The sequence below is a fragment of the Chenopodium album genome, chromosome 21, assembly GCF_948465745.1.
Source record: "Chenopodium album chromosome 21, dcCheAlbu1.1, whole genome shotgun sequence".
NCBI classification, from domain to species: domain Eukaryota; kingdom Viridiplantae; phylum Streptophyta; class Magnoliopsida; order Caryophyllales; family Amaranthaceae; genus Chenopodium; species Chenopodium album.
In genome coordinates this window covers 38,600,406-38,627,352 of record NC_137854.1, presented here as the reverse complement: position 1 = coordinate 38,627,352, position 26,947 = coordinate 38,600,406, and the positions used below count along the sequence as shown (strand labels likewise).

At 34.8% G+C, this 26,947-nt stretch overlaps 2 protein-coding genes across 2 annotated transcripts; both read left to right on the top strand.

The window, feature by feature from the left end:
* Positions 1 to 633: 633 nt before the first annotated feature.
* Positions 634 to 14,905, top strand: LOC145601367 (uncharacterized). The gene is made up of 14 exons (XM_081657377.1): positions 634 to 1,061; positions 4,180 to 4,253; positions 4,576 to 4,653; positions 5,969 to 6,044; positions 8,338 to 8,402; positions 10,073 to 10,174; positions 11,135 to 11,224; positions 12,301 to 12,375; positions 12,513 to 12,545; positions 12,645 to 12,722; positions 13,015 to 13,074; positions 13,648 to 13,710; positions 14,289 to 14,333; positions 14,412 to 14,905. Exons 1-14 carry the CDS (start codon positions 1,028 to 1,030, stop codon positions 14,595 to 14,597), a joined length of 1,059 nt encoding a protein of 352 aa, XP_081513503.1. The 5' UTR covers positions 634 to 1,027; the 3' UTR covers positions 14,598 to 14,905.
* Positions 14,906 to 17,620: 2,715 nt separating this feature from the next.
* Positions 17,621 to 26,663, top strand: LOC145601627 (putative DNA primase large subunit). Its single transcript, XM_081657680.1, has 20 exons — positions 17,621 to 17,905; positions 18,063 to 18,124; positions 18,275 to 18,378; positions 18,567 to 18,648; positions 18,743 to 18,802; positions 18,922 to 18,979; positions 19,206 to 19,225; positions 19,507 to 19,590; positions 19,705 to 19,769; positions 20,678 to 20,726; positions 20,803 to 20,850; positions 20,930 to 21,019; positions 21,155 to 21,214; positions 21,587 to 21,646; positions 21,790 to 21,864; positions 21,953 to 22,038; positions 22,438 to 22,531; positions 22,617 to 22,724; positions 23,668 to 23,745; positions 26,293 to 26,663. The coding sequence occupies exons 1-19, from the start codon at positions 17,767 to 17,769 to the stop codon at positions 23,683 to 23,685; spliced, it is 1,362 nt and encodes a 453-aa protein (XP_081513806.1). The 5' UTR covers positions 17,621 to 17,766; the 3' UTR covers positions 23,686 to 23,745; positions 26,293 to 26,663.
* Positions 26,664 to 26,947: the final 284 nt, after the last annotated feature.

Sequence of the window (26,947 nt, the reverse complement as noted above, 5' to 3'; positions counted from 1 at the left end):
ACCAAATTCGAATTTAACCTTGTTCTATTTTCTGCTTTCTCTCATTTCGGCACGTCACTTACTCAACTTCGTATTATGCCACGTCATCCACTCAACTTCTCAATATGCCACATCATCCACACAACCAACAATACTCCATGTTGTGTCATCAGTTTGGATTAGAACGTTCGAACTCTTGAGTTCAAATAAGAAAAGTTACTGTTTAACCATCTAGGCTAATTGTCACTTATGCTTTAACTTTGTACAATAGATAATATTGTATTACAAAGTATTGAAGACACATACTACATACAAACTATTAGATGTTCTTAAAAATTAGCAGTTGCACATTTATAGAAGTAGTAATTCGGGGCAATGCCCGGGCTACCCACTAATTTACAATTATAAGACGGTTAAAGTGTAACACTTGAATAAAAAACGGAGGGAGAAGCATACGAGCAAAAACATCCATTCTAAAAATGTATCATCTGAAGGGTGAAGCTGGATCCAATTCCACGAATTGAAAGTATTAATTGGGCTACATGATAAAAACACAAAGCCCTAGCCACATAATCTAGGCTAGCCTGTTAAATCGGAGACCAGAGATATTCCCCACCAAATTCGAATTTTACCTTGTTCAATTTTCTGCTTTCTCTCTCCTCCCCACACAATCCAAATTGCACACCCAACCCCAACCTCAATACAAACAGTTTGAGGAGAGAGAAAACGCGCCCCCTTCTCCAAGTCATTGCTCTCATCTTCTCTATATTCTACCCAGTAATCTCTTTACACATACTGCAGAAAACCTCAATCCAAGAACACCTCGAAATTTGTGTCATCGTTGTGCTGGAACCGGAGAAACGGCGGAAAGGAACAGAGATTGGTCTGCGGCGGAATCAGGGAGTTTGAGCTTGACTTCGACCTCCATTCTTAACCGATTCATTGAAGTTTGGACTTTGGAGGAAGATCGATCCAAGTGTTGTTAAAATTTCCAATTTTGTATTGGGAATTTTGGTTTTAGGGGTTTTTGGTGGGGTTTTCTCCATCAATGGCTGGGAAGCTCACTATCCTCGTTGGTGCAGGTTTGGCTTTTCTCTCTTCTTCCCTTTCTCAATTTTCAAATTAGAGAGGTTTGGTTGATTTTTGTTGTATTTGCAATTTGACGAATTTTTTTTGAAATGGGTATAGATTGAATTGTTTAAAGGGGTAGTGAATTGGGTCATTAGACTTTTGTGGAATACCTTGTGAACATTGTTGTTTTTGCCCAAAACCCAATTTTTTTTCCCTCAATGGTTATTTTATGCATGAATAATTCAATAATAGTTCTCAATTTAAGGATATGTTTGAGCTGATTGTTGTTCATGATATCCGAACTCGGTATTAGTGTGGAACATAAGGGTGGTAGTTTTCGATTCTGGATGTTGAGTAATGAGAACTAGAATGTTGATAATCAGTTCAACCCCGAGTATCCTTGTTCTATGGAATTTACCTTATAGTAAGCAGTAGCTTTTTTGACTACTGAGAACCAGAATGTTGCTCGATGGAGTGCTTGCTGATGGTACTATATGATTTTCTTTTGTTTCGGCTGGTGAGTAATTAAGGATATTAGACAGGGAGGTTCTGTGTTTATATCTATTACATAACCTTCTTTATCGTGGCAACCTCTTACTACATTAAGTTATTCAGATTCTTAGTTCTGTTTACTATTTAGATATGCACAATAATTGCACATGATAGGTTTATATAGGCTGAAAGTGTGGTGTGGAAAAGAATTGTGCCTTAGATTTGGGTACCTTCTATAATGGTACATTCTAAGTGATGTAACAATTGGCAAGAATTTTCTACTCCACAGTTTCCAACTTATACTTTATCGCTTAGGGTGTGGCATGGCGGGTGACAGCATAATGACGTATTTGGCTTGGAACATGTTTAATTTTGTCTCTTTTGGGTGCCTAGACACCAGAAATTAGGAGTTTTGGTTATTGATTTGGGATGCTGAAATCTAGAACCAGTGTCCATTTTAAGTCTTCCTGAATTTTTTTTGTAGCTTATGAAACCTCTTAAAAGTATAGGTTATATCCAGAAATTGAACATTTCTGCTCTTTTGCACTCTGATTGCTGAGATATGACATATGAGTCTCTATTGTCATGGATTTTGTTTATTAAATTTTACTTCATACTACCTCCGTTTTTTTTTAGTTGAAACGTTTTGACTTTATCACCGTTCACACACTTCCCTTTGACCGTGTTTTGTGATTTATTTGTAATGAAAAATATAATCATGTGGGGTCTTGTCAGATTGATCACAATATATATTTTTAAAATATCAACTTCTTTATGATTTTTGCTTTTCAATAATTAAAGATATTAACGGTTGAATATGTGCATTGGCAAACGTGACCAAAGAAACGTGTCAACTAAAAGGAAACGGAGGAAAGTCTCTGCTGTTTGTTTCAATAGACTTAATAAAAATAGATAGAATGGATTCAGTGAAATAGTGTGTAACATTTCCTGCCAGAATTTCCCTCATAGAGTCATAGACAGTCGTAATGAAAGGCTTCATGAAAATTTGTCAGCTTCTGCTCCAAGATTATCCTCTATTTAAAGGGTATGCCCCTCTAATATGCTTATTCAACCATACTTGTTATCTCTCATTTTAATTAGTTGCAATGTTTCTGCCCAATGCGGGTTTGGATTCTTGGTTATCCTGCATACATGCACCTGTGCTTCCTAGAATCCTAAGAAAAATATTCATGACTTAGGGTTTAAATTTGAATGACACGGGGCACAGTTATATAAGTTGTTTGATCTTTGGAGTGGGTAATGAATCTAATGATGACTTGTTGCTTGTAAAAAAAGTAAAATTCTTTGCAAACTATTGCATGAATTTTCTCTATAATTAAAATATTAATTGTCTACTGTTTGAAGGACAACTTGACAATGATCTAGAGACCACCATTTCTTGCAGCATCGTTCTTGACCTTATTCTATTTTTGGGAGTCCATCCTGGTACCTAGCTTTGATTTTGCTTACCTGTGAGTGAAGAGACTCCTTTCAGTATGCACTCAGTACTTCAGTAGAAGTCCTTCAGGACTTTAGTAGATAATTTTAACCTTGTGCTGTCTGTTTTGTGCTTTAGGGTCTAGATTATAGTTTTGTAGACACACAGTTTTTTAGTTTAGTTATAACGATGATAAATGGTTGAGGTGCTCTTGTATAATATTTGTAAGGTTATACCCTGGCTGACCAGTTCTTTAGAGGCATTTTATTATGTCTTAAAAGAGCAGACACTCTATTAATTATGGGAGTTGTACTTGGTTGCTTCATTAGATCATGGGAGCTTATTGTGTTTCTACAGTATAATACATAATACTTCCTGTGTCCCTATTTTGTTGACTTATTTTCCTTAGAGCCATCCCTATTCAGTGGACACAATTCTATTTTTTCCTAAAAAGGAATGGTCTCATCAATTTTATGTAGTATATCATTTTTCTCACATGTTATGGGTCCCACTTTTTTTCCCTTCCTACTTTTATAAAAACATTATAAAATCAACTTCCTCTCCCATCAACAAAAGTAATGGCTCACACAACCCACTTAACACATTAAAGTGATTACCCACTACCAAATTTCACATATAATATACTAGTCAATTCGTATGCCTTAAACTCCGTGCCAGTCAAACCTTGTCAATTAAATAGGGACGCACACCATATCTGCAAAACAAAACATTTGTGTTCTTGTGCTGTGTTGGTTTAAACGTTCACTTTGTCGTATGATATTTCCAAGTTCCTCTTTTGTGAAACAATTTGCATGCCTCATCTCTGTACTGAGGATACTTCTCGTTCATCTGGCTCAAAGTCATACCATTTTTTGGTATGTACTTGTATTATTGAGGAAATATTTGTACATCTGGCTCAAAGTCAAACCAATTTTTTTGTACATACTTGATTATCATGAAAATGTAAATAGTAAGTCAGTGCTCATTGCAATTTGCAAATACTGTAATTCTTGTGTCATATCACATATTTTGTGAGAAATTACATGGGCTTTATGGCATTTTGTAATTTTTTAACTTAAAATAGTTGCATCAAGGCTCTTAAAATTGTAGTCTCTGCCCTTCTGAAATATGTTCGAAACTGAACTGCTCTTTATTTATGAAACTGCTCATTATTTACAATTTTACCTTCTGTTTTGCAGGCATCTTGGGTTCAATTTTAGCCAAAGAGGGGCGCATGCCCAGCTTTTCTGATGTCATCTCAGGTGCCTGGAAGGTGTCTATCTTTATTTAGGCTTTTTGTTTTGTTTTTTTTTTTTTTTTTAAAAATTTATTATTGTTGTTATTAATTTTTAAAGAATTCCAGTACTCTGCATATGCCCAAATAGCTGGTTAGCCACTTCTGTATTTCTTCTATATTTTATGTTGTGTTATGTTTATGTATAGTTCTTCTGTTCCTGCTTTTAAATTATAAGCTGTTCAGAATGGTCCACCTCACCTTTCCATAGCATTTATCACGAGTTTTTGAATCATATATGGCTGTAGAGACTCTAGAGAGTGACCAAGTTACATGTTCTGTTCTGTGACTTGTATCACAGGTTGCTTCAAAGCCATTAAAGCAAAGCAATTCTGCTTCCACAACATCCAAACCAAGAAATGATGCATTGGTGGCTGAGGTATTCACTTACAATGAAGTAGTTAATTTGTTCATTTCTTTTATTATTATTATTTTTTATATTTTCCTAATAACTATAAAAATATAGTTTCCTTATAGTGTACGAAGATTGAACTTACTTTTGTTCTAAGTGGCAAAAACTAATCGGATAATAAGCAGGTTATGTAGAATCTAGGCAATGGCATGCTCCTTTTTTTTTTTTTTTTTTTTTTGAAGAGCTTCTAACTTACTAACCATTTGCCTTCTGATCTTTCCATTATAAAAACTTAAATACAAGTATTAAAAACTCTCATGATGGAAAGAAATCTATTGGCTATGTATTTGAGTTACACAGATACACTACCTTCTTTGTGTGCTACTTGGAAAAACTAGAAAGTCTTGTTTGATTTGTAGAACTTTGGTCTCTTCGATGTGTTCTATCTCTTTGACCCCTCATCTGCTCATTTTGTTCACTTTTACTTTGTCTGATTTTCCACATGATTGTCCTGCCTTGTTTTCTGGGGTGTATTTAACTGAAGAGTCTACACAATGTATAGGATTTAGCTATAAGTATTAAATCAACTTAACTGAGCAACCTACTGTTGTATGTTACTTTTCTCATTTTAACAATCAGAGGTTGTGGTTCAAGGAAAATTTGTAATGTGTTTTAAAATGTTCATATCGTGGTTCCTCTTTCCTTCAATTCAAATTATTCTGATAGGTGTTGATGTTTTTTTTCTGTTGTGCTTCCTTGCTATGTTTTAAATGATCCCACACATTCCTTTTTTGTTTTCGTTATATACATCTTATCTCCTTCTTTCCCTCCTGACCATTTTCTACGAATTAGTAACAGGGGGAGCCAGGCATGGCATTTTAATGCTACGAATTTCTGATAAGGGCGGAGGCATTTTTAGTAGTTACATCACGAGGTTGTGTCATAAATAATAAGCTATTTAGCTAGAAAGAGACCTCTATAAATAGAGCTAATGATAGAGTGGAGTCATGTTGAATAATGTGATGACTGATTAGTTTGTTGCTTTGGTAGAGTGCTAGTCCTCTTGAAAAATGGGTAATTAGCAGTAATTCAGTCATATCTAGCTCGTTCTTCACTATTAATTCTTCTTCTTCCCTTAATACATCATCTTTCTTTTTCTTTTTCTTTTCTTTTTTTTTTTTTTAATTTTATTTATTTTAATGCCTGAATCTATATTAAATCATAATGCTATTTTTATTGTTAGGCGGTGTTTTATTTCTCTTTTGATATAATTAATGATCTTATGGTTTTCAAAAGAAATATATGGTTTTGAGTAATTGTAATTCTGGTCTGACTTTTTCAGGTCAATACTTTAAGGCAACAGCTGCAGCTCATTGCATCAAGCGGATCAACGACAATTGTGACTTCTAATGCAACAGGTTGCTTTTCTTTACCTTTTTGTTCAGCCAAAACAAGTTATTGCCTGCATAGCTCGTTTATAATAAATGACTGTTGTATGGTATACCTTGCTAGAAATAATCGTATGGAGTGAGAAACTGAAAACGATAGCAATTAATCTTGAATTTCTGATTTCAATTGCCTCTGTGTGGACTGTGCTCTCAGTGAAATATCTTAACTTCTTGAACAAATATAACCTAGTTGTTTGGTGTGGATGAGATAAACAATTCAGAAACCAGGAAAAACTCTGATTGAAAATGGTTGCAGCAATGGCAATGTAATGGATCTGGTACAAGGAGCAACACTAGGAGACAAAATTAGTTAAGGAAGCACTAGGGATTGTGGCTATATAGGACTGAATTCTGAATTTTCTGATACTCTTGAGCAGTGGGCAAACATTATTTAGGTTATTTTTGTAGTTTTGCTTGATTATAAAAGGGAAGTAGCATAGCAGTAGAAAGGCAAGAGATTTGTATTGTTGAATGAAAGAGAATGGTAACCTAAAATTACTTAGAGAGTGATAACCTAAAATTATCAAAGAGAGTAATAACCTATCATTTGTAACCTCTTTTGCCATTAACAATCAAACAACTAGCTTTCATCTTTATTCATTTGCCTTGCTAAATCAGAAATACTAAATTTCGAAAATCAGCCTATTACAGCTTGGTATTAGAGCAGTGGTTCTGGGATTTTCGGTGCCGGCAACCACCACTTCCAAATATACTTAAATTTCGGAGAGTGATAACCTAAAGTACCAAAGAGAGTAAAAGCCTATGCTATTAACCTATCATTTGTAAACTCTTTTGCCATTAACAATCAAACAACAAGCTTTCATCTTTATTCATTTGCCTTGTTAAATCAGAAATACTAAATTTCGAAAATCAGTCTATTACAACTTGGTATTAGAGCAGTGGTTCTGGGATTTTCGGTGCCGGCAACCACCACCTCTGAATATAAAAAAATAAAATGTAATTGGCTAGAACAAATGCATCAGAGCAAATGGATTCAAGAGAAATTCGAACACATTTCGCACAACAGGGAGCGAGGAATTTCGGATCTCGAGGAGGTGCAGAAATGTCGACAAGAGCTTTAAATATATGAGTTCAATGGAAGAAACTCAACTGATTGGGTCATTGCACTGGAGGAATTTTTTCAGTTTTTCCAGTTGAATGAAGAGGAGAAGTAAAGACTGCCACCCTGGGACTGGTTGGCAATGCACGGCCATGGTTTGAATTGGAAAGTCGGGAATAACAATTCTTCAGGTGGGAGGAATTGAAGGTTCAGGTGGTGCATCATTTCTGTTCGATGACATCACAGTATGATCCTTGGTGTCGTCCCCTATCCAGCAGCGAGGTTGTACATCTGAAAGTCAAGTGGTGTTAGATCCTGTGGGGTGTGGATTTGGCATTGGAGGTGAAAACTTTCAATATTTACTTCTCTGGGGGTTTTACAGATAAACCAACTGGAGTTTTCTTCGAGTCAGTCAGTGCACGGAGTGTGGGTATCAGTGCAAGACAAGCTGGTGTTGCTGACGAGTCTGGTGGTGGGGTTCGTGAATTTTGGGTTGTTCTCTGTACCGCACGAGGGAGTGTGGCTGGTATGTTCAACAGTGGTGGGTTAGGAGGAATTTTCGAGAGGGGTGGTGCCAGTGGTAGTGGATCCGGCAGGGGTCTTGGATTCCTTGCCGGTAAGCCCACCATTAGCAGTGGCCTGAACAGAGGAGTTGGCTTCGTAAAGGGTAGGTCTGGTGGTGGTCCGGGTGGTTGGTCTGCCGGAGAAAAAGGTGGTGAGTGACTGAAGCGGCATTGGTCGTGGTGGTTTAGCTGGTATGATCAACTCTTCTCCCTCGATGATGGTAGGACAGAATGGTGATTTTTGTAGTGGTTTTATTGGCAGTGGGGGCCTGGCCCCAGGTGGATAAGGAGGTGGACCAAGCTCCTTTGCTTGTGGTGGAACTGATGGTGGACTCTAATGAAATTTATTTTCTGTTTAATGTTACACTTCTACTTGTTGGAAATGATAATATGTGGGGTATTTTCAGTCATTCTTTTCTGTTGGATGAAGCACTTTTTTTTTTTTTTTTTTTTTTTTTTTTTGGGTTAAAAAAAAAAAGAATTTCCCAGATTCAGATTATTGATGTCTGGTTGCTTTATCAACCATTTGACGTGTCTCCTTTCCCCTTTTAAGCTATGGATATTTAGCAAATGCTGTCTTATTTCCACATGTACTTGTCTCGTATCGGCTGATGGGATTTTATTCTTTTATTTTCTATAGGTGGCCGTAAATATGGTGTAATAATTGTGATTGTTGCTGTTGGCTATGGATATGTGTGGTGGAAGGTAAAGTTTTAATGTTAAGATGCCTAAGTTTATTAGTTTGCCCTACGTTTAACACTTTATAGCTTGATTGAGTTCCCTCCCTAGCAGTAGATAGTTGCACCAAAGCCTATGATCTCAGTACTTGAGCATCTCTAGCCACGATGCTATCTGTCTTTGGCTTGTATGAAATTTTTTTTATACCATTGATCTACTGTCCAAATATTTACAAATGCATTTTATTAGTGTCCCTTGCATATGCAGAGAACGGTTAAGCTAATTTTGTCAGAAAGTAAATTATTATAATAAATATATTGCAAAAGCTAACTTTGTTACTTTGCAGAAGCAAGTTATTAATATTCTATCTTGTTCTTGGCTTTGACACCATGCATGATTATCTGTATATATAATCTATAGTTTATTTTCTTGAGCAATTTTCTTGGTGAAGAGCCCACTAAAATTCCAAACTTAGTCCTTTTGTTGGCTTTGTTCTTGTATTATTGGTTGTTGGTGAACAAGCTTATCTCAGGAATTCATTGAACACTTAGAGTTTTGAAACCCTTCTAACTTAATTTGGGTTGAGAGATGTTTTATCTTCTTTACAAGTTTGACCTGTCCTCTTTATGTATTAGAAAATTATTTTATTGTCTTCTTGTTGGGCAGATTTAGTGTCCTCAAATTTAATGGCTTATTATTAATTTTTTTTTTCCAGTGTTTTGCTTGTGTAGGATGTTTTTTTTTTTTTGGATCAATGTTTAGGAAAAGGAAAACCTTGTTATTTCTATATATGCTTTCATATTTAGAATGTAGCGTATTGATCAGTAGTGCCTCTTGTCATTATGATACATTGAAAAGCTATGATTTCCCACCTACAGTGGTGAACTGGTGACTGTATTGCTTTCATGAATATTAGTCATGTTACAAATTACTACATTTAAAAGTCCAGCCCTCTTGAGAAGTTGCTCAATAATGTTGGAGGCAACAAATACCCATAAGGAATCTTGCCTTGGTAAGGTCTTCCAGTTTTTCCCCAGATCGTGAAAAGCCTATAATGGCATTTAAAAGCATGTCAATATTGTAAAATGAGACATCATTAAATAAAAAATAAAAAGGCAAGTGCTCTAACCACATTGGGAACATTGCTTAGCGCGTTCCTTGAGCTTCCTAAGGTTCTGATAGTTGTTTTGCAAAAATTCTAATCTTATGGCCATTTCATCTACGCCACTTGCCACAGTCCTTTCTGCAAGCAATCTAGGTTTTCTAACGTACAACGGCCATTGTTTTGTGGCAACAAATTATATGCAGGCACATCTTATTCTATTTACTTATTTAGTGTTATTGTTGGCAGTATTTGGGCCCTCTTTTTACTGTCCAAATGATGTCTGTCTACGTAAAAAGATTTGATCCACATTTTAGATATGTTCTCTTATCTATGCTAAACATGGTATTCCACTATCTGTGGTGGTTGATGATTGATTGACAAAATATGTATTTGTCCCTTAAATGAAGGTATACTTGTTTTAGGGACTAATATGATTTTGTGAAATTTTTTAATTGCTTCTCTTCAGCCTTTTTAGTTGATTATATGTGTCACACTGTGTGCTACTGTGCTAGTCCCAAGTGTTTAATTGCTGATTCTGTTAACAATGGAGAAGTTGCTCACTCAATGTTATATTGTTATTGCACATTGATAGGGTTGGAAAATTCCTGACTTCATGTTTGCGACCAAACGTGGCTTATCAGATGCCTGCAATGCTGTTGCGAAGCAGCTTGATGAAGTTTTTCTTTCACTCAGGGCAAGTTCCTCACTTCCAACAACTCACCTAATGTATCGGGTGTTTTTTATTTATTTTTTTTGTTATCAATTTATATATTTTATTTGGCCATTTAGTTTCATGTTACGAGTTTGTTGGTGACTGTCGTTAAAGACCAGAACCTCTCCCCCCCCCCAAACAAAAAAAAAAAAAAAAAAAGAAGTCTTTTGCTCAAGTTATTTGGAAGATGAGATTTGTTTTTTGTTTTTTTTAAAAGGATGGTGGGGTTGGATATCTAAAGGTGAAAATAAATAACTATATTGTGGAGTGTGGTTGGTTATGTGGTTATTTATCACAAAGTTTAACAATAATGTTACCAGCATAAATATTACTTCAACAATCTATATTTCATAGTCATCTGTCGTGAATAGATTTCACTGCTACATTCTTTGTGCATGCTCTGTTAAAAGTTTCAATCGGGAAGTTCAAAAAATGTGAGAGAGAAACTGCTATCAATATTATGTTGAAGTGATAGCTAATTGATACTAATTGTTAAAAGTGATTGCTATCAATATTGTGTTGAAGTGATAGCTAATTAATACTAATTGTTAAAAGGGGTCAACAGGTCAAGGAAAAACAACATGGAAGATAATTTGTATTGATTCTTTGATTTAGAATATAATTGTATTAGTATAGTTTGGAATATATACTATATTCGTTGGTCTTTTTGTGGGTATATAGTAGTCGAGTTGATTTTAGAATATTAACTTTATAAATTATAACATATGGAAACTATTCTCTTTGCTAAATTGGGACAGACTCTTTTTTCTTCTTCCTAGTCTTTTTTCAGGAATATGAAATAATGATTGGATTTATATATTTTCGGTTGACAGTTTGAGAACAAGTATTTTATCTCAAGCCAGTTTTGTAAAACTTCAGGCTTTAAGTATCATTTGAATATTATTTGTGTTTTGATCTGACATTCATTCTCCATTGCTGCAGACTACCAGAAATGAGATAGCTTCCAAACTCGACCAATCAAGTACTAAATTTGAAGAAATTATTGCATGTAGTAACTCTACGAAGGAGGAGGTATGGTTTTGAATCCCTCACACAGTGATATTATTGTTGTCTTTTGAGTTGTTTGGGAACCGTTGAATTGGCACCACAAAGCTTGGGAATCAGTAACTACACATTTCTTTTGATTGATAACATTATACTATTGAATGCCGATGCTGTTTCAGAATTTTAATCATTTTGATGGGGACTTTACATGATCAAGTGAATATGACTTTGATGATCTGGAGAATTCAATACTACCTCCGTTAATTGTTATATGCAACTTTAGTTTTTTTGTATCTCACAAGTAATACCCTAAAGTTGCTGATTACAATTAACAGAGGTAGTGCTACGTCTCCTCTTAATTTGCCTATTCAGTGATTTGTGACTAGGCTTGGTTATTGGGCGGGTCAATAATGGGGCTGGTCAGTTGAGGGTCACTTTAAATTATCAGTAGACAGGTCGGGGTCATTCGGACTAGGGGCGGGTCAGGGGCTAAGTAGAAAAGGGTAATTATTGGGCTCCATGCCTCCATCATCTTACTGGAAAAATTTCTTACCTTGCAGCTTCCTTTACAAGTTTCTATTTCCTTGATATTATCTTGTATGCTTCTCAGCTTTAAACACAATTTCCATTACTTCATTATGCCCAGCTCTCTCTGCATGTTAGCCAATCACAATTAATTTACTCCTTTTGTATCCCCCCCTGTGTATTATGCTTTTTTTCTGTGTTGAATATGATGCTTCTCTCTTCCAGCGGTCCAGCATACCCAACATGTTTCATGATAAGCATTCTATTAGTGACTTCTTGAGAATAGGTAGAGTTGTAACAGGATAGAATCCAAGGCCCAAAATATTTAGCAATTTAATACCTATCTTTGTGTCTGCTATTCTCATCATGTGCATGCTATTACTAAAGTTGCATGGCAGGTAGTAAGATGTCCTCTATGTGATTTGTGAGATGTTGTTTTGATAATCAGATTAAAGCAGATGATGTTGGTAAAAGAATAAAAATGTGTGGCATTGCTATTCTGCTCTCTAAGTATTGACAGCAAATTTTTCTTTCATTTCCATTTTTATGAGATTCCGAATTCTCATTGACGTTTTCAGGTAGCTGCAGTAAGTGGAGAGGTTTCAAACTTTGCTGCGGATCTCCAAGAAGTCAATGATACAATTCGAACTCTGGTAACACATGTTTACTTAGTGTTGTTTGTTGTTGATGATCAATAACTTACCAAAATCTTTTCCCTGGCTGGGGTAATACATTATCTGACTTTTTTTTTTTTTTTATAATTTAATTTTTTTTATTTTTTTGAATTTAGGAGACAAGAATGGGCAGGATTCAAGGAAAACAGGTTCAATTTTCTACATTATAGAATATCTATGCAGAATACTATTACAGTACAAAATGAATATATTATTTCATGCTACAACTGTTGCCAAACTACTTTCAGGATGAGACAAAGGATGGAGTGGCAAAATTGTTACTTTCTACACTGGAAATGGAAAATATGTTTACAGATCAAATACAGGTATGTTTTCTGCTTCCTGTGTTTATTAAATAATTGTCGTATTTGCAAAATCATTATATTCATTCTCAAAGTTTGTGCTTGTGTTATGTGGTCTATTATGCAGTCGTGGGCTATATATCTAAATGTTCATAATTGATACATCTAAATGTTCATAATTGACACTTGTATTATATTAGTCAGTTATCATCTTTTGTTGTTGTATATTATTTTTGCTCTTATATTATTTTTGTTGTTATCATCTCTCTCTCTTTCTCTCTCTCTCTCTTGGATTGAACTGTTTCCAAATTTGTAGGATTCTCCTTCCGCTGCTTCTAGGCGTGCTATTGAACATCAAGTTGCAACACCTTCAAGGGTAAATGTTATGCTTTATGCTGTGAACTACAAACACATGATAGCTATGCTACTTTGCAAAGCCTGTATTATGAAGTATTTTTTATGCATGCCTTATCTGCTAAGATGGCCAATTTGGCGTTCAAGTCGCCGTTGATCATATTAATTAAGAATGAATGGTCACTGTCAGATGGGTGAGGAGGGTTTATATGTTCAGTGATTGTTGTTAATGAGGTTCTTGAGAATTCTTGGGTATTGTGTTTTTTTTTTTTTTTTTGGTTGACAAGATCATCTCTGTTGACGAGTTCAGAGTTCTATTCTACTTCTATTTTGAAACAGCTTTCCTACTTTTCTTGTTTGAATTGTGATGATATTAGGTGTTTCTGGGTTAGGATTTTGGAAGATGTTGAATCATGGAGGTCTTTCATTGAAAATTTGGTTTTCAGTGTTTAAAATTTTGAAGCATGTTTACTGAATTTATACGATGCTGAATTGAAAATTTAGAATGGGGCAATCCAACATTTGATCCTTAGCTACTGCTGTGTAAGTTCTTTGTTATACTCTCAATTTCTTGTTGACTGCTATAATCTTGCAGTCTGTGTCCCTGCCTCTTAGCTTGGAGCCTTCCTCTCCTTCAACTTCTCGTGGATCTAATGAGGTGTGCTTTTATCTCCTTCTTAATTCTGATGGATACACATCTTCCCAAAATTTTTGCCTTTCCCTTGTTGATTTATTATATTTTTAGTGCTTATTATGTCTGTGTTTGTACATGTATTGGTTGTTTGGCACACTAGATTGATCTCAGTAAATTTCATACTGCTAATGGATCCCGTAAGTTTTGTAATTAGTAATATGTGCTCATCACATGCTGGCTTTTTAGTTTAGTACTTTGTGAACTTGGGTCATTTTTACAAGGCTATACAAAATCAATAGTCATCAAGGCCATTAGTCTTTATTTGATCTAGCGAGTTCAGTGGCACTTTTGAGTGCAACCAATGCTATGTAGAGGGTAAAAAAAAAAAAAGATTCCAGTGCTGTCTTTTCTTCCTTTTTAACGGGATTCAGAGACCACTTCATATAGGACCCAATGGATTTACATCCAGTGATGTCTTTTCTTAAGATATCTTGGCTACAATATTGGGAATAACATGCCCAGCACAAAGGCTTTTGCTAGGGAGATTTTTTACACGTCTATTGAATAGTATGTTTTCTGCTGATACATCTTTTCTATTCCAGGCTAATGGAGACCCAAGTAAAGATTCCTCAACCTCAGGCTTGACGGTAAGCTATTCGTTTTCATTTTCACTTCCATTCTTATTTCATGCTTTCAACCACAACCAACATAGCCAACACTTTCAGGAGTATCAAAAGAATTCAGGAGCAGTAAAGAACGATGCCAGTCCTAGGGTTTCCCCCAGGTGCAATGTAACAGAAACCACAGCAAAGCCTCCTAGTCCTGAGTTACCTGCGACACAACCCAATGTCAAAAGCGTTGGCTTGCTTTCTAGAACAATTAGTGCGACAAGAAATTTCAGATTCATGTAGACTGGTACACTTGCTTAATTTAAGTACCAAAAGGCTATTTAAGATATAGATCCCTTTGTAAGCTGTCAAGAAAGGTTTTTTGAATTTAACATCATATCAATGGTCACATTCCTTATTGGCAAGGAATTGCTGGTAAGATTTATGAAGGTCTTTCTGGTTGCTAAATTTTGTAGAGAAGCGGACGAGTTTAGATATAGGATCATTCTTGCTCTTGTACAAGTACAATATTGAATGTTTGGAGACCTCAAGTCCTCAAGTGAACTATAATATAATAAAAACAGACTTGGGTGTTTCTCTCATGTTTTTCACCCCTTGGAGGTAAGCAACTTCTTTCTTTGTGGGGAGATTTTGATTTGTAACCTCTCGCCAGTTGCTGCCCTGCTGCTGCGCGTATCTGCTATGGAGTAGTATTTATGCAGGGAATTTGATGATACTATTTTTCACCTGCTTGTACTGTTATAAACTCTTACTAGACTCTGTTTTAAAGTGTACTTACTAGAGTATTGATTTTTGTTTATAATCTACTTCGTATCTATTTTACAAAGTAATTTTTTTTTAGTCTGAAGTATGGCTCCATATTAATTTGAAAATTATTTTTAATTTTTTTTTTAATTGAGACTTGAGAGTAGCTAATTTGTTTGAATACACGTATGAATACAGTATAGTTGAGATTTAAAAAAAAAAAGCCTCAGTGCTCAATTGCGGTCTCATTGGCAAATCATGGGGATCACATTAAAGTCTTTTTTTTTTTTTTGTTGACATGTATTTTTTTTTAGGAAATTTATTTTTAGTTGATACGTTTTTCTTTTGGATAAGTTTTATATCTTGTTTTTTTAGCATATTTCACTTGCTTTATCATTCTCTCTCCTCTCTTTAATATGTGTGCTTAAATTAAATGTTTTAACTAAATAGAAATGGAAGAAGTATATAGTATGAACAATGAACTAAATCACAAAATATATGGGAAGCATATATATTGTAATATTAAATAGGGGTGAAAAGGAATCACAATTTAGTCAGTAAAACGAATAATTTCATAGTTTAAATCAACATTCATGCAAAAGTTCCAATTAAATTGTTATAAACCCATTTGTTTAAACTAACAATAAATTGTTATGAACTCAATGAAAATATTTGGGAAAATGAACGGATAGATCGGTGTAATTTTTGTTTTTTGTTTTTTTTTTTTAATTTTGAAAGGACAGTGTAACTAATGCCTAGTTTTTCTTACTTTTTAGATGAAGCCTTCTACACAACTTTTTTTAATGCAATAGCTTATAGACATGCATGCAAAAAATTCAATTAGCTTAAACTGACATTCATACAAAAAATTTCAATATAAATGTTGTACACCAAATAATTTGAATCAACAATCAATCTAACTTTTACATTAAACATAATGTACTTTTTATAATGGATAAATTAATTTGTTAAATCAGTATACATATGAATAAATTGGTGTAACTAATGCTTAGTTATTCTTATTTTTCAAAAAACTTATATAAAGCCCCCTTTTTTTTTCTTTTTCTTTTTCTTTTTTTTTTTTGACAGGAAGAAAAAAATTCATTAATCATAAGGCCTAACGACACTTACAAAAATTTATGACAAAATCTGAAGACTAAAAGACATACATGAATCTTCATAAATGAATGCATCACAAATTTTAAAAAATGTAGCCTTAAAAAAATCCCCTTCATTTGAAACAATACGATTATGTGAGTTCGCTCTGTTTCGGCATTCTATCTGTTGATGTGAAATTAATGTGATAAACATACACCCGCAATTTTCGCAACTTTGACAGGAACCATGAAACCCTAAATCTTCAACACACCAATTAATACCCATGGAAACAAGTGAATTATTTATGAAACACCAGGTAATAATTAAAGACGCGAACACAAATTAAAACCAAAACAAACAAGACTCTAAAACAAAACTAAACCAATTAAAATCTTCGACGAAATAGACTACAAACGAACCGCCTAAGCCAAAACACCAAAATCGAAAACCTCCTTGTTCGGACATGGATGCACAGTGCCAGAACCAACCCCTTAAGCCCACAACAAAATGATCAAACCACGGTTTCAACACTAAGCAACTGGAGCCCGAAAAGCATACCCGCGCCAAATGATCACCAGAGGAGGAGAACGATCTGCGGCAAAGCAAGAGGACCAAACCAGTGAAACTCAAACGTCGGCTGTAGCCCAAAACGAGGAAGAGAAATGGGTGGGTGACTCGCCGTCAAAGAAGGGTTATAACCCAAACTGCCGGCGAGCCCCCCTTCGGACCACTACCAGAAAACGCAAAGAGAGGAGAAAGAGAGAAAAGGATGAGAGAAAGAAGGAAGAGATGAGAAAAAGAGGCCGATCAAGGGGCAAAGTCTTCACAAGAGAAAAATAAATTATCCTAAGAGATAAACCCTATAGTGAACTCTTTTGCTTGCAGTATTTTTTTAAATAAATATAAATAAGTAGTTCATGAAATTTATATGAATCATGTTCATGTTATTTCATTAAACAATCCTTAAAACAATGATGTGATGGCTCGTATAATACTACGTACGTAGAATAAACGAATCAATTTTAGCCTAGCCTAATCCGTTAATCCGACCCTTTTTCTTTGTTTTTATTCACTTATTTGTTATTGTTATGTTTTGCTTTGTTTTGTTCTCTCTGTTTGTGAGAGTCTGTCCCTATTTTTTTTTAGGTTTTTCCTAATTTTTCGTGACTTTAATTTTTATCTATGGATGAGAATATTATTTTTTAGGGTTTTAATAATAATTGCGAAGGTAATTTGGATTCATATGAGTTTAGAATCTATCATCAAAACATCAGCGCAACTCACGTCAAGTTTGAAACGATGAATTATGAGCTATGGATGATATGAAAAATAGTTATGCTTGTGCCATGTCAAATACTCGGTTCAGTATCGGGCATTTGGTACCCGAACCCTAATCGATATAGTCATATACCCAAATCTGGTTCGGGTCCCATAGTTTTTTCCTCAACCCTCATCCCCAGAAAGCAGACACCAAAACTTTCCCGCTATTTTTACCCTTTTCCAATCTCTTGATGGCGCCAAACTCCCATTTCCCATTTTCTTCTCCACCACACTACGCAGCACACACCAGGAGAGAGAGAAAGTTAGAGAGAGAAAGAGTAGGAAAACCATGGAAATCATGAGATCTCACAAGAAATCTTCCGCCGACGACGTCGTCGTCGTTTCCACCATCCCTCTCTATCGTACTCCTCCTGTACTCGAAGTTCGCCTTGAAGATTTCGAACTCTTCGCCATTGATCGTCTCCGAGGTTTTTTTCTCCTAATTTTTCTCTGGATTCTTCATTTTAGAACTCCAATTATACTATAATTTCGGAAAATTAGGGTTTCCATAATGTGTTGTTTATCGATTGATGAATTTTTTATTATTTATTTATTTATTTATTTATTTTTTCTGTGAAATGATAGTGCTGAAAGGAATTTCCGACGGACTGTCTCGCGGAAAAAAGCCTGATGAAATCGAAAAACTGGTAAACATTTTGTTAATTAAAATAGTTAGTCAATGTGATTGAATTCTTATTAAATTTGTTGCATAGTTCTTCAATTTTCTTTGATTATTACTTCTACATCTGTTTTAGGTTTGATTTCAGGCTGATATATTAATTAATTTGATAAATTAGGTGAAGAATTTGTTGAAAACACACATGGGACATCCACAGGCTTCCGAGACAATTAACAAGGACATCATCTCTCACTTTGTTCTCCGCCTAGTTTATTGCAGATCGTAATAATTCTTTTACATCTTAATATATTTTTTCATACTTGTATTATTGTATACACTTTATTATTTACCTTTTTTTTTTAAAAAAAAAAAAAAAAACTAATTACTATTGTTGATTTTGTATTATTGTCATTTGTTGTGTAATTTTGCTTTAGCTAACAATTTTTCTCCAAACAATCGGTTAATTCTAGGGAGGAATTAAGAAAATGGTTCTTGTCAATGGAAACAACTCTCTTTCGTTACCGATATAAGCTTGCGAGCTTCGATGATCAGGTATATATAATATTGTTTTGTAGTTTAAGCATTTAACCGTATTCAATAAATATCAGCTTCACAGCAATATAATTTCAAATTCATTTGTATGTAGAAAGCGATACTAGCGGAGTTTGATCTTCCTTACAAAGCTGTTAGCAATGCAGAACTTGAGGTGATTAATGTTTAATAAGTCATTTTGAAATCGGCTATGTAAGCTTTAACTATGCACGACAGCACGAGTGATTATTGTAAGATATTAGTGCTGATTTTTTTACTGTAATGTAATATCAGAGTGTGAAGGAGAAGCTAGCACAAGTTGCACGATCCCTTGGGCAGCCTTTGACCAGCGGTGTGAGCAATTTATTGAGTTTTAGATGCTTTTTGATGTTATTTTATGAAAGTCTTTTAATGATTGAATCTATTAACTATGTAATTAAAGGTCGTTCGTCTCACCTGTTTTATAGGAAATTTTTTATGGGATGATATTTTCCTTTTTTTGTCCATTTGATTCTATTTTATAGTTGCATGTTTATGCTGCATGCAATCTTATTGTTGTTACTTCGTTTGTTTTGCAGCTGATACCGTATTTTACAAGGTAAGCTCAATGCTATTATATTGTGTTATCTTCCTTCTCATAGCAAGTTTTCCTAGCAAAGAATCATTTCTAAATACCTTTTCGACTAATGGAGATGTAATACTGGCATGGGTTGAAAGAAATACAGATCAGAACATGTTCTTCTGGTTGTGCTACATTCGTCTGTTTGACTTTTTTCTGTTGCTTGTCTAACACGAGAAATTGACTGATGCTCAGAATACTAAGTGCTGTTCTAAGTAGCATTTCCCGTGGTTTTTGCTAATTACATATGCTAAATCAAGGTACCATTTGAAGAAGTTCCTGAACTTGTGGCTGGACGCAGAGTGTACATCCATAAAGGGAATGCCTATGTTGCTATGAATCAGGTGAGATAGTGGTGATTAGCTTTTTTTATTTTTTATTTTTATTTTTGATTTTATATTTTTAAAATGATCTTATTTCATTTACTATGGTTGAGCTGATCCATATCTGTATTTTAGGTTGTTTCTCTTGTTGTCACACAATTTCGCAGCAATCTATCAAAAGACCTTATACTTACAAATAGGTTAGTTGGTTGATTCTTGTCTTTGAACTCTTCTTTTATGCTATTCTGATTGCTAGTCTGTATTAACCAGATTTAGGAGGGAAAAGATTAAACTTTCTTGTTTCAGTCTGAATTTTATGGTTTGTTGATATAATATAGAGCACATAAATTTTAGCTGTAACTTGTTTTACTTTCCTACTTGGTGATCTACTCTAGAAACTAAGTGTTGGGTTCAATTGAGGAAGTCTTCAAGTCATTCACCTACTCTTTGATTGGAAAATTTTAATGGTATAAACAATCTTTAACAAAATGTCCTTTATGCCTGGGAGCAATGTCCACTGATACTGTTTAAGTCCATTTACCCTTGAACTATGTTTTAAGTGGAACAAGACGTTTTTCTAGCTGGCAGCGTCCTTGGTACAACATTTTGTAAAAGCAGAATTAAATAAAGCGAATCTATCTGCCTGTGAATAAATACGTGATTCACATTTTCTTGGGCATTATGGGCTGCAACACTCCTGCATAGAACTCACGTATGTAGGACTTGTAAAGTTGTATACATACTGCTGTCCACAGTAACAACACTAGTCTAAGTGAACTCGCTACAAGTTTAGAGTGGGTAGAGATTGATCTTGTGGAATTGAGTCCAGCCGCAAGCTGTATAGCTAAAATTCCACAATTAGTGCAGGGCTTAGGTTTCAGGCTCATTTATTTTAGGAAATGAAAAGCATATGTTTGTTCTGCAATTAAGTATCGACTGGAAATTTTGACATCTATATGAATTGTCTCTGTGTGTGGGGTTTTTTTTGTGTGTGTGTGTGTGTGTGTGTGTGTGTGGGAAGTTTCAGTATTTTCTCAGAATCTGATCACAATAAGAAAAGAGAAGCAACACTGATTTTGCTTCTTTAATTCCTGCTATTTTACTACAGAAAATGGACCTCTATGATCAGTGAAAAGGAGAAGAACAGGTTGACTCCGGTAAGTAGCGGACCACGTGCTTAAGAATCTTGAGTCTGTCAGCTATTGATCTTTGTGGTTACTGTCTTTTTGGCAGATTGTTGAATCTCTCAGCACAAGCTACCTTGGTCCTGACTATTCTGAGGTATAATCTCTTTTTACTAAAGTTGTACACCTGTATCTTCTTAAAATCAAAATTTGAGAGTGTCTTGCTGCTTGTGCAGGCGAAGGAGTTTGCAGAGATATCACTGAAAGACATTGATCAAGTAGCAAATAGTTCATTTCCCCTCTGCATGCGCCATTTATTTGAAAAGGTCGAAAAATTTACTTTCTAATCAGCTAGTTACTCATATTGCACCAAACTATTCTCTGATTGTACTTGTATATGCATTTTCATCAGATATTACACTGCTCTCTTGTTTGACAATATTCACTTGTGTTTTGGGCAGCTAAGGGAGGACCATCACCTTAAGTATGGAGGCAGGATGCAATTAGGTCTTTTTCTCAAGGTATTCATTTTCCGAAATAAACCTCTATTACAATTTCCCAACATTTTCTTGTTGAAGTCTTGAAGATCATGAAATCAAATGTCATTCTCTCAGCACCCTTTCTGCACCTAATGTTAATCTTAGCTTTTTGCATATAGAATTCTGTTCTATAGGTCTTGTGCTTTGGTGATGTAACATCTTTATTTGCTCCTAAAAATGAGTTAAATTCCCAACCGAGGGATGTTTTGATTTTGGTTTCTTCTGCTTCTACATGTGTTGTTTAAAAAAAAATTTATTTACTTGCACATATTGTATTAACAAATTTGTTTGGAATTATTCGTTTATCATGTGATTGGGGTGAGACACTTCAAGTTTTTATTTCCTTTGCTGCAGGGTGTAGGATTAACGTTGGATGATGCTCTTGCCTTTTGGAAATCTGAGTTCTCCAAGAAGGTAATAACTTCAATATCAACAAACAAGTCAACAACTGATTCCTGGATTTTTGGGTAGCAGATGTAGGATTGCTGTGCTATGATCTTTTTGAGTAGGTTGCATATCTGTATGATAATTTTTGCTGTTTGATCTGTCTTTGCTAGGTTGGTGTTGAGAGATTTGACAAAGAGTATGCTTACAGCATTCGCCACAGCTATGGAAAAGAAGGCAAGAGAGTGGTAAGCTAATATGCACCTTTTCCCTAAAGAGGAATGATTCTCATTTACAATTTCATCATCATTGAATTCTTGGATTTTGTGTTTTCAGGATTATACACCTTACTCTTGTCAGAAGGTCATCTCAAGCACTCCTGGTGTTGGAGATCACCATGGTTGTCCTTATCGGTATTTCAGGTAAGGTGTAAAAAAAATATTAAATGACTTAGTTTTGTCTAAACAGTCAAACTCTGTAGAGATTAGAATCATCACTCAGGTTTCTAGTCCGTTAGTCATTGGAATCTTATCACTAGTTATGTGAAGCTATTTTGGCATACTTTTTTTTTTAAAAAAAAAATCATCAGATTTATAAGATTTGAAAGATGGTATTCACCGTTTCTTAGTTTGTCTGAAGTGTTCTATCTTTAGTTTAAAAGTCTGTATTATGTTGTAGGGACTTGTTTCTTGCAGTTGTAAACAATAATGCAAGGTTCATGATAATTATAGCAGGGCTACTTGTTTACCATATCATGTGGCAGAGGCTTTAGTTTTGACATGTAATTTAGCCTTTATATGATGTGTTGTTTCCTTTGGCAGCGAGGACAACCTTAGAGCCGCACTTAGTAAAATGGGAGTGAGTAGTCGGGCAATGACTGATGTTATGGACAAAGTTCGAAACAAACACTACCAGGTATGGGATAGTGCATCATTTTTAAATGTGCACTGCTGACAGTTATGGGGTTGTTGATCATCTGAAATTGGTTATCCGTGTACAGATAGCATGCACTTTAACATTTGAAGCTATTCACGGTTCGTCCTGTGATGCTGGAATCAACCATCCAAACCAGTACTTCAGTGAAAGCCAAAAATTTTTGCAATCAAAGGTATGCCTTATTTTTTCTGATCATTTTTTCTGCAAATTTGAAACCTTATTATATTCTTTGCTTCTGTTATAAGCCTAGAAATGATTTCTAGGATTTTCAAATCTCATACATTTAACATGACTGATGTTGATCCTTATCTGGCCATAGCTGATATTGGGTTGAAATCCCCAAACGTAGCTATCAGTCTTTGTCTGAATTTTCATGTTTTTAAAGCTCTGTAAATTATGTTATTAGTGAAATGTATGCAAAGTAATTTCTTGTCTATGTTGCTAATAATAAAGCATATAAAAGAAAAATTTAGCATATGATAAAGTAGAGCTTCTTTCAACAAAAAAAAAAAAAAAAAAAAAAAAAAAAAAAAAAAAAAAAAGAGCTTAGAGAACATGTGTATAGCAAAATATACCTCATGAGGCCAAACTTTATTACTGGGTCAAGTTAGCTTGGTGAGAACTTGGCAATTATATTTAGCTATCATTGAAGTTTTTAGAGGTCAAAATATCTAATCCTATTTGTAAATTTGGTGTGATGTATCCGTGCAAGATTGCAATATTTGCTAAACAGGAAATGGAAATAAGGGAGAGAATCTAGCCTGCTATGTAATGAGAAGTAACAACCTTCATGTTAGCATCTCACTTCTGATAGATAGCTTGAGACTCAGTATTTAGGATAATCTGAAATATAGAATATAGACAGTGACTTTTATTCATGAATTGAAGAGAAGTTTCTTGTGGTGTGGTGTGAATCCAGTTAATCCACTTATACCTTTATTTTTGAGGCTTTGAGGGTTAATTAATTGTTTTTTTTTTCTTTTTATTATAAGTTCTTTTTGGAAAAAGGTTGAAAGATTGAGTCTGTTCAGATCCCATGCAAAAAATAATATCTGTCTTCATTTGCTTTTTTGGCATTGATGATTATAGGTGCATTTGCATTTCATTTTATGCAGAACAATTCATCTGTATGAAGATCCTTATATTAGGGCTTGGGCGTCAAGATGGACCTATATTATTGCTTTTACCTTCAGGTAATGAACAACTTAATATTGAAAATTGTGAAAGTGCAGATTACTTTGGGAGTTTTGTACCTGATAGACTGAAATATTACTTTTAAGTTACAGGTTTCTTTTGTTCCTGTGGCACTATCATGTTGTGTTATGTCAGTGAGGATATTATAGGTCTTGGTCAATAGGCTAAAACCTGCAAATTATTCTATTTGGGTATCTGTAAAATTTACAGAGCGTCTGTTTCTATCTGTGGAGTCACATTTTATTTTCTTAAGAGCAAGTGAGCTATCACCATCTAGTGAATGAGCTGGGGCTCAAGAGAGAATTACCTTATTTATATTTATGTATAAATTTTTATTCTGATTAATTTCTTTCCAGGCAATTTAAAACTCAGGATTCTTAACAAATAAGGTTCAAGCCCTGGATACCAGTATAAATAATGGACATATTAGGGAAATTAAGAAATGAAGTTTTAAGGGTAAATAAAGGAGTTGTTAAATATGGGCTAATGGATAACCTTATCATCCACATGGTAGACTGATTATGTCAGTGTGTATTTAAAAATGATTAACTAAGATCAAACTGCATTGCAAATCTTGCAAATGGATCTGTCTGTGAATACAACAGGCATGGAACATTGGGGTCTAGGTGTATAGATCATAAAACTTCCAAATATGAGAATATGTTTAGAATTGAGAATTGGACTTATTGAGATGTTCAACAATTAATTTTGGGTGACAAAATTAACGAGCCAGATTAAGGTCTATAGAGAAGCTAATGAAGAAGTATCCAGAAATTTGAATGTATGCTGTTGATAGTGCTGTTAAGATCTGTGAACTTTTAATTGGTGTTGAGATGAATGAAACATTGAGTGTGTTAGAAGATAGTCTGTAAAAGGAGGCCTTTGGAGCATTTCAAAGCCACAAGAATTTGGTGAGGACTAAGGCAAAAGGGGTGCTAGAGCCTAGGAAAGCACATGCATGAGAAGTAATTTTAACATAACATATTGTGTGCCTCTTTGTGCCCACAGTGCACTTCAATGAAAAAGCTTTGCCCAGGCTTGCGATTAGGCAGCAGGCCAGGCGCACTTTACTAACAGTGCTACAGAGACCTCCAAAAATGACGCATGGTTAGTTGATATTAGATGCAGTAATCACATGACAAAATCAATATGCATCAGTGAGAACTGAGAAGGCCTATAAAGAAGGGCAATGGTGTTTTTGTTAAATTAGGTATCGAAGGCACCCTTGTCATTAAATCTTGCAAGGCACAAGGTGATGTGCTATGTGTGCCAGAGCTTGATATGAACATGTTAGGTGTTTCCTGATGATGTAGAATCACATATCCCTGATGTTTTATGGCATTATGAAGCCCATTGTACTCATAAAACCAATGTATTGGCTCTGTCACAAGGTCGGGCCATAGGAATGCCTTAGTCTTTCGGCTTTTGTCCAACATGTGGAAGATCTTATGGCCTAATGTGAGCAAAAGAATAAGTTTTTTGGAGCCTCATGCAAGATGGGCAAATCTTTACCGTTGTTAGTACTGTAGTAATAATAGCACTTCCAAATAGAATACAATTACTAGCTCTCAATCCTGATTGTTCTCCGTTTTGCATTGAAAGAGAAAATGTCTTTTTCATGGCCATTTTTAATTTCTCAATGCCCTTGGAAAGTATTCATAGGCTTTATGTAGAACTATTCTCCAAGCATGTTTGTTGGGAGTAAATGGGGCACAAGGTTGTTGTTGGCTAGCTTCCAACGTGCTAAAATTTTTAGTTTTAGGATCTAAATTAAATTTTAAAATATATTCTCTATGGTATTTTTTTTTAGGATGTATTTTGCTCTAGAGGATCAATTCCTATATTAGTATTAGTGCCTTAATTTTTGGCTCCTCAGATGTCCTGATCCATAGGTTGTTTCTATGGAAACAGGAATGTTGAACTTTTTTTAATTGATCTATTAATTCCTTTATATTCACTTGTTTTTTTTGTATTTGCTCTCCCTTCCCTCTCTTGTTTGCTTATGTCCATGTTATTATGTGGCTTTTGGCGTTAATTTAGGGCACTGTTTTGGATGGTGGGGAACTTGTGCATTCAACACACACTGAGGGTAAAAGTTTAATTTATTTTGGTTTTATAATACTACAGTCGTAACTCGTGATTACCAGTACCTAAGGTTGGATCAGGTTCAGAAATATTATATTATTCATTCAAAATTCGTATAAAACAAATCAAATCACGTGTTTTTGTGTGTATACTTTGTGTTTCTTACAGCCTCGTGAAACCTTCTGCTCCATGTGTTTACTTGACAACCTCTATGAAATTGTATAAAAAACCCTGATGCCTTTCGAATATTAAAACTTGAGTTGGAAAAAAGGTTTTTTTTTTTTTTTTTTTTTTGGGTTTTGGGGGGGGGGGGGGGGGGGGTTGTGGGGGTGGGGGGGATTAGGAGGAATGTTTGAATAAAATCGTGGATGATATAGTTGAACTGAAAGTACTAGTTTTATAGATTAAGCTTTATTCTACTTACTGCTTTCATAACTTTGAACTGTGAATCTCCTTTTCAGGTGAGCATATTGGTCTGCTGGAATCATGCTTTTCTACGTGGCCCTGACGACATCTTCTGTCTTGTTCTATTGGTAAGTTTACGTGTGTGAAGCAAGGGAAATGCCATCACTGAATTATGTACTTATTAAAGTTTATCGAAGGGATTATAATATACAAACAGCAATGAGAATGACGGCACTTAATCAGTGCCTTTAGGATGTAAAATATTAGTATCAGTTATAATTAAATACCAACTTTAATGTCCATAATCATCTTTTTATTTGTTGTATGTGAGTTTTGAAAGTTCCCCTGAGACGTGGAGGAATTTTTTTGCTTTCTTTTTTTCATTTTTATATAACTAGTTCCATGCTCTACAAACACGACTGCGGAAGGATGCAAACACTGCTGCATGCCCCTTCGTCAACATGTAAGTCGTTAATTCGCTTCTGACTAATGCTGGTGTTTTTTATACAAGCAATTCCTTTTGTATAATCATGCATTTAAGCTGCTGCTGCTCAGTATTTCGTAGTACTTTGCGACCCTTTTTTGAGACTTCATGTGGATTACATTATGTGTAGTGGCCTTTTAAGTTCCGTTATTTTAACCATGAATTGCATGCGGGCTAAAAGTTAGGTAATTATAAAAATGAAGTTAACACTTGTGAAATTAAAAGGA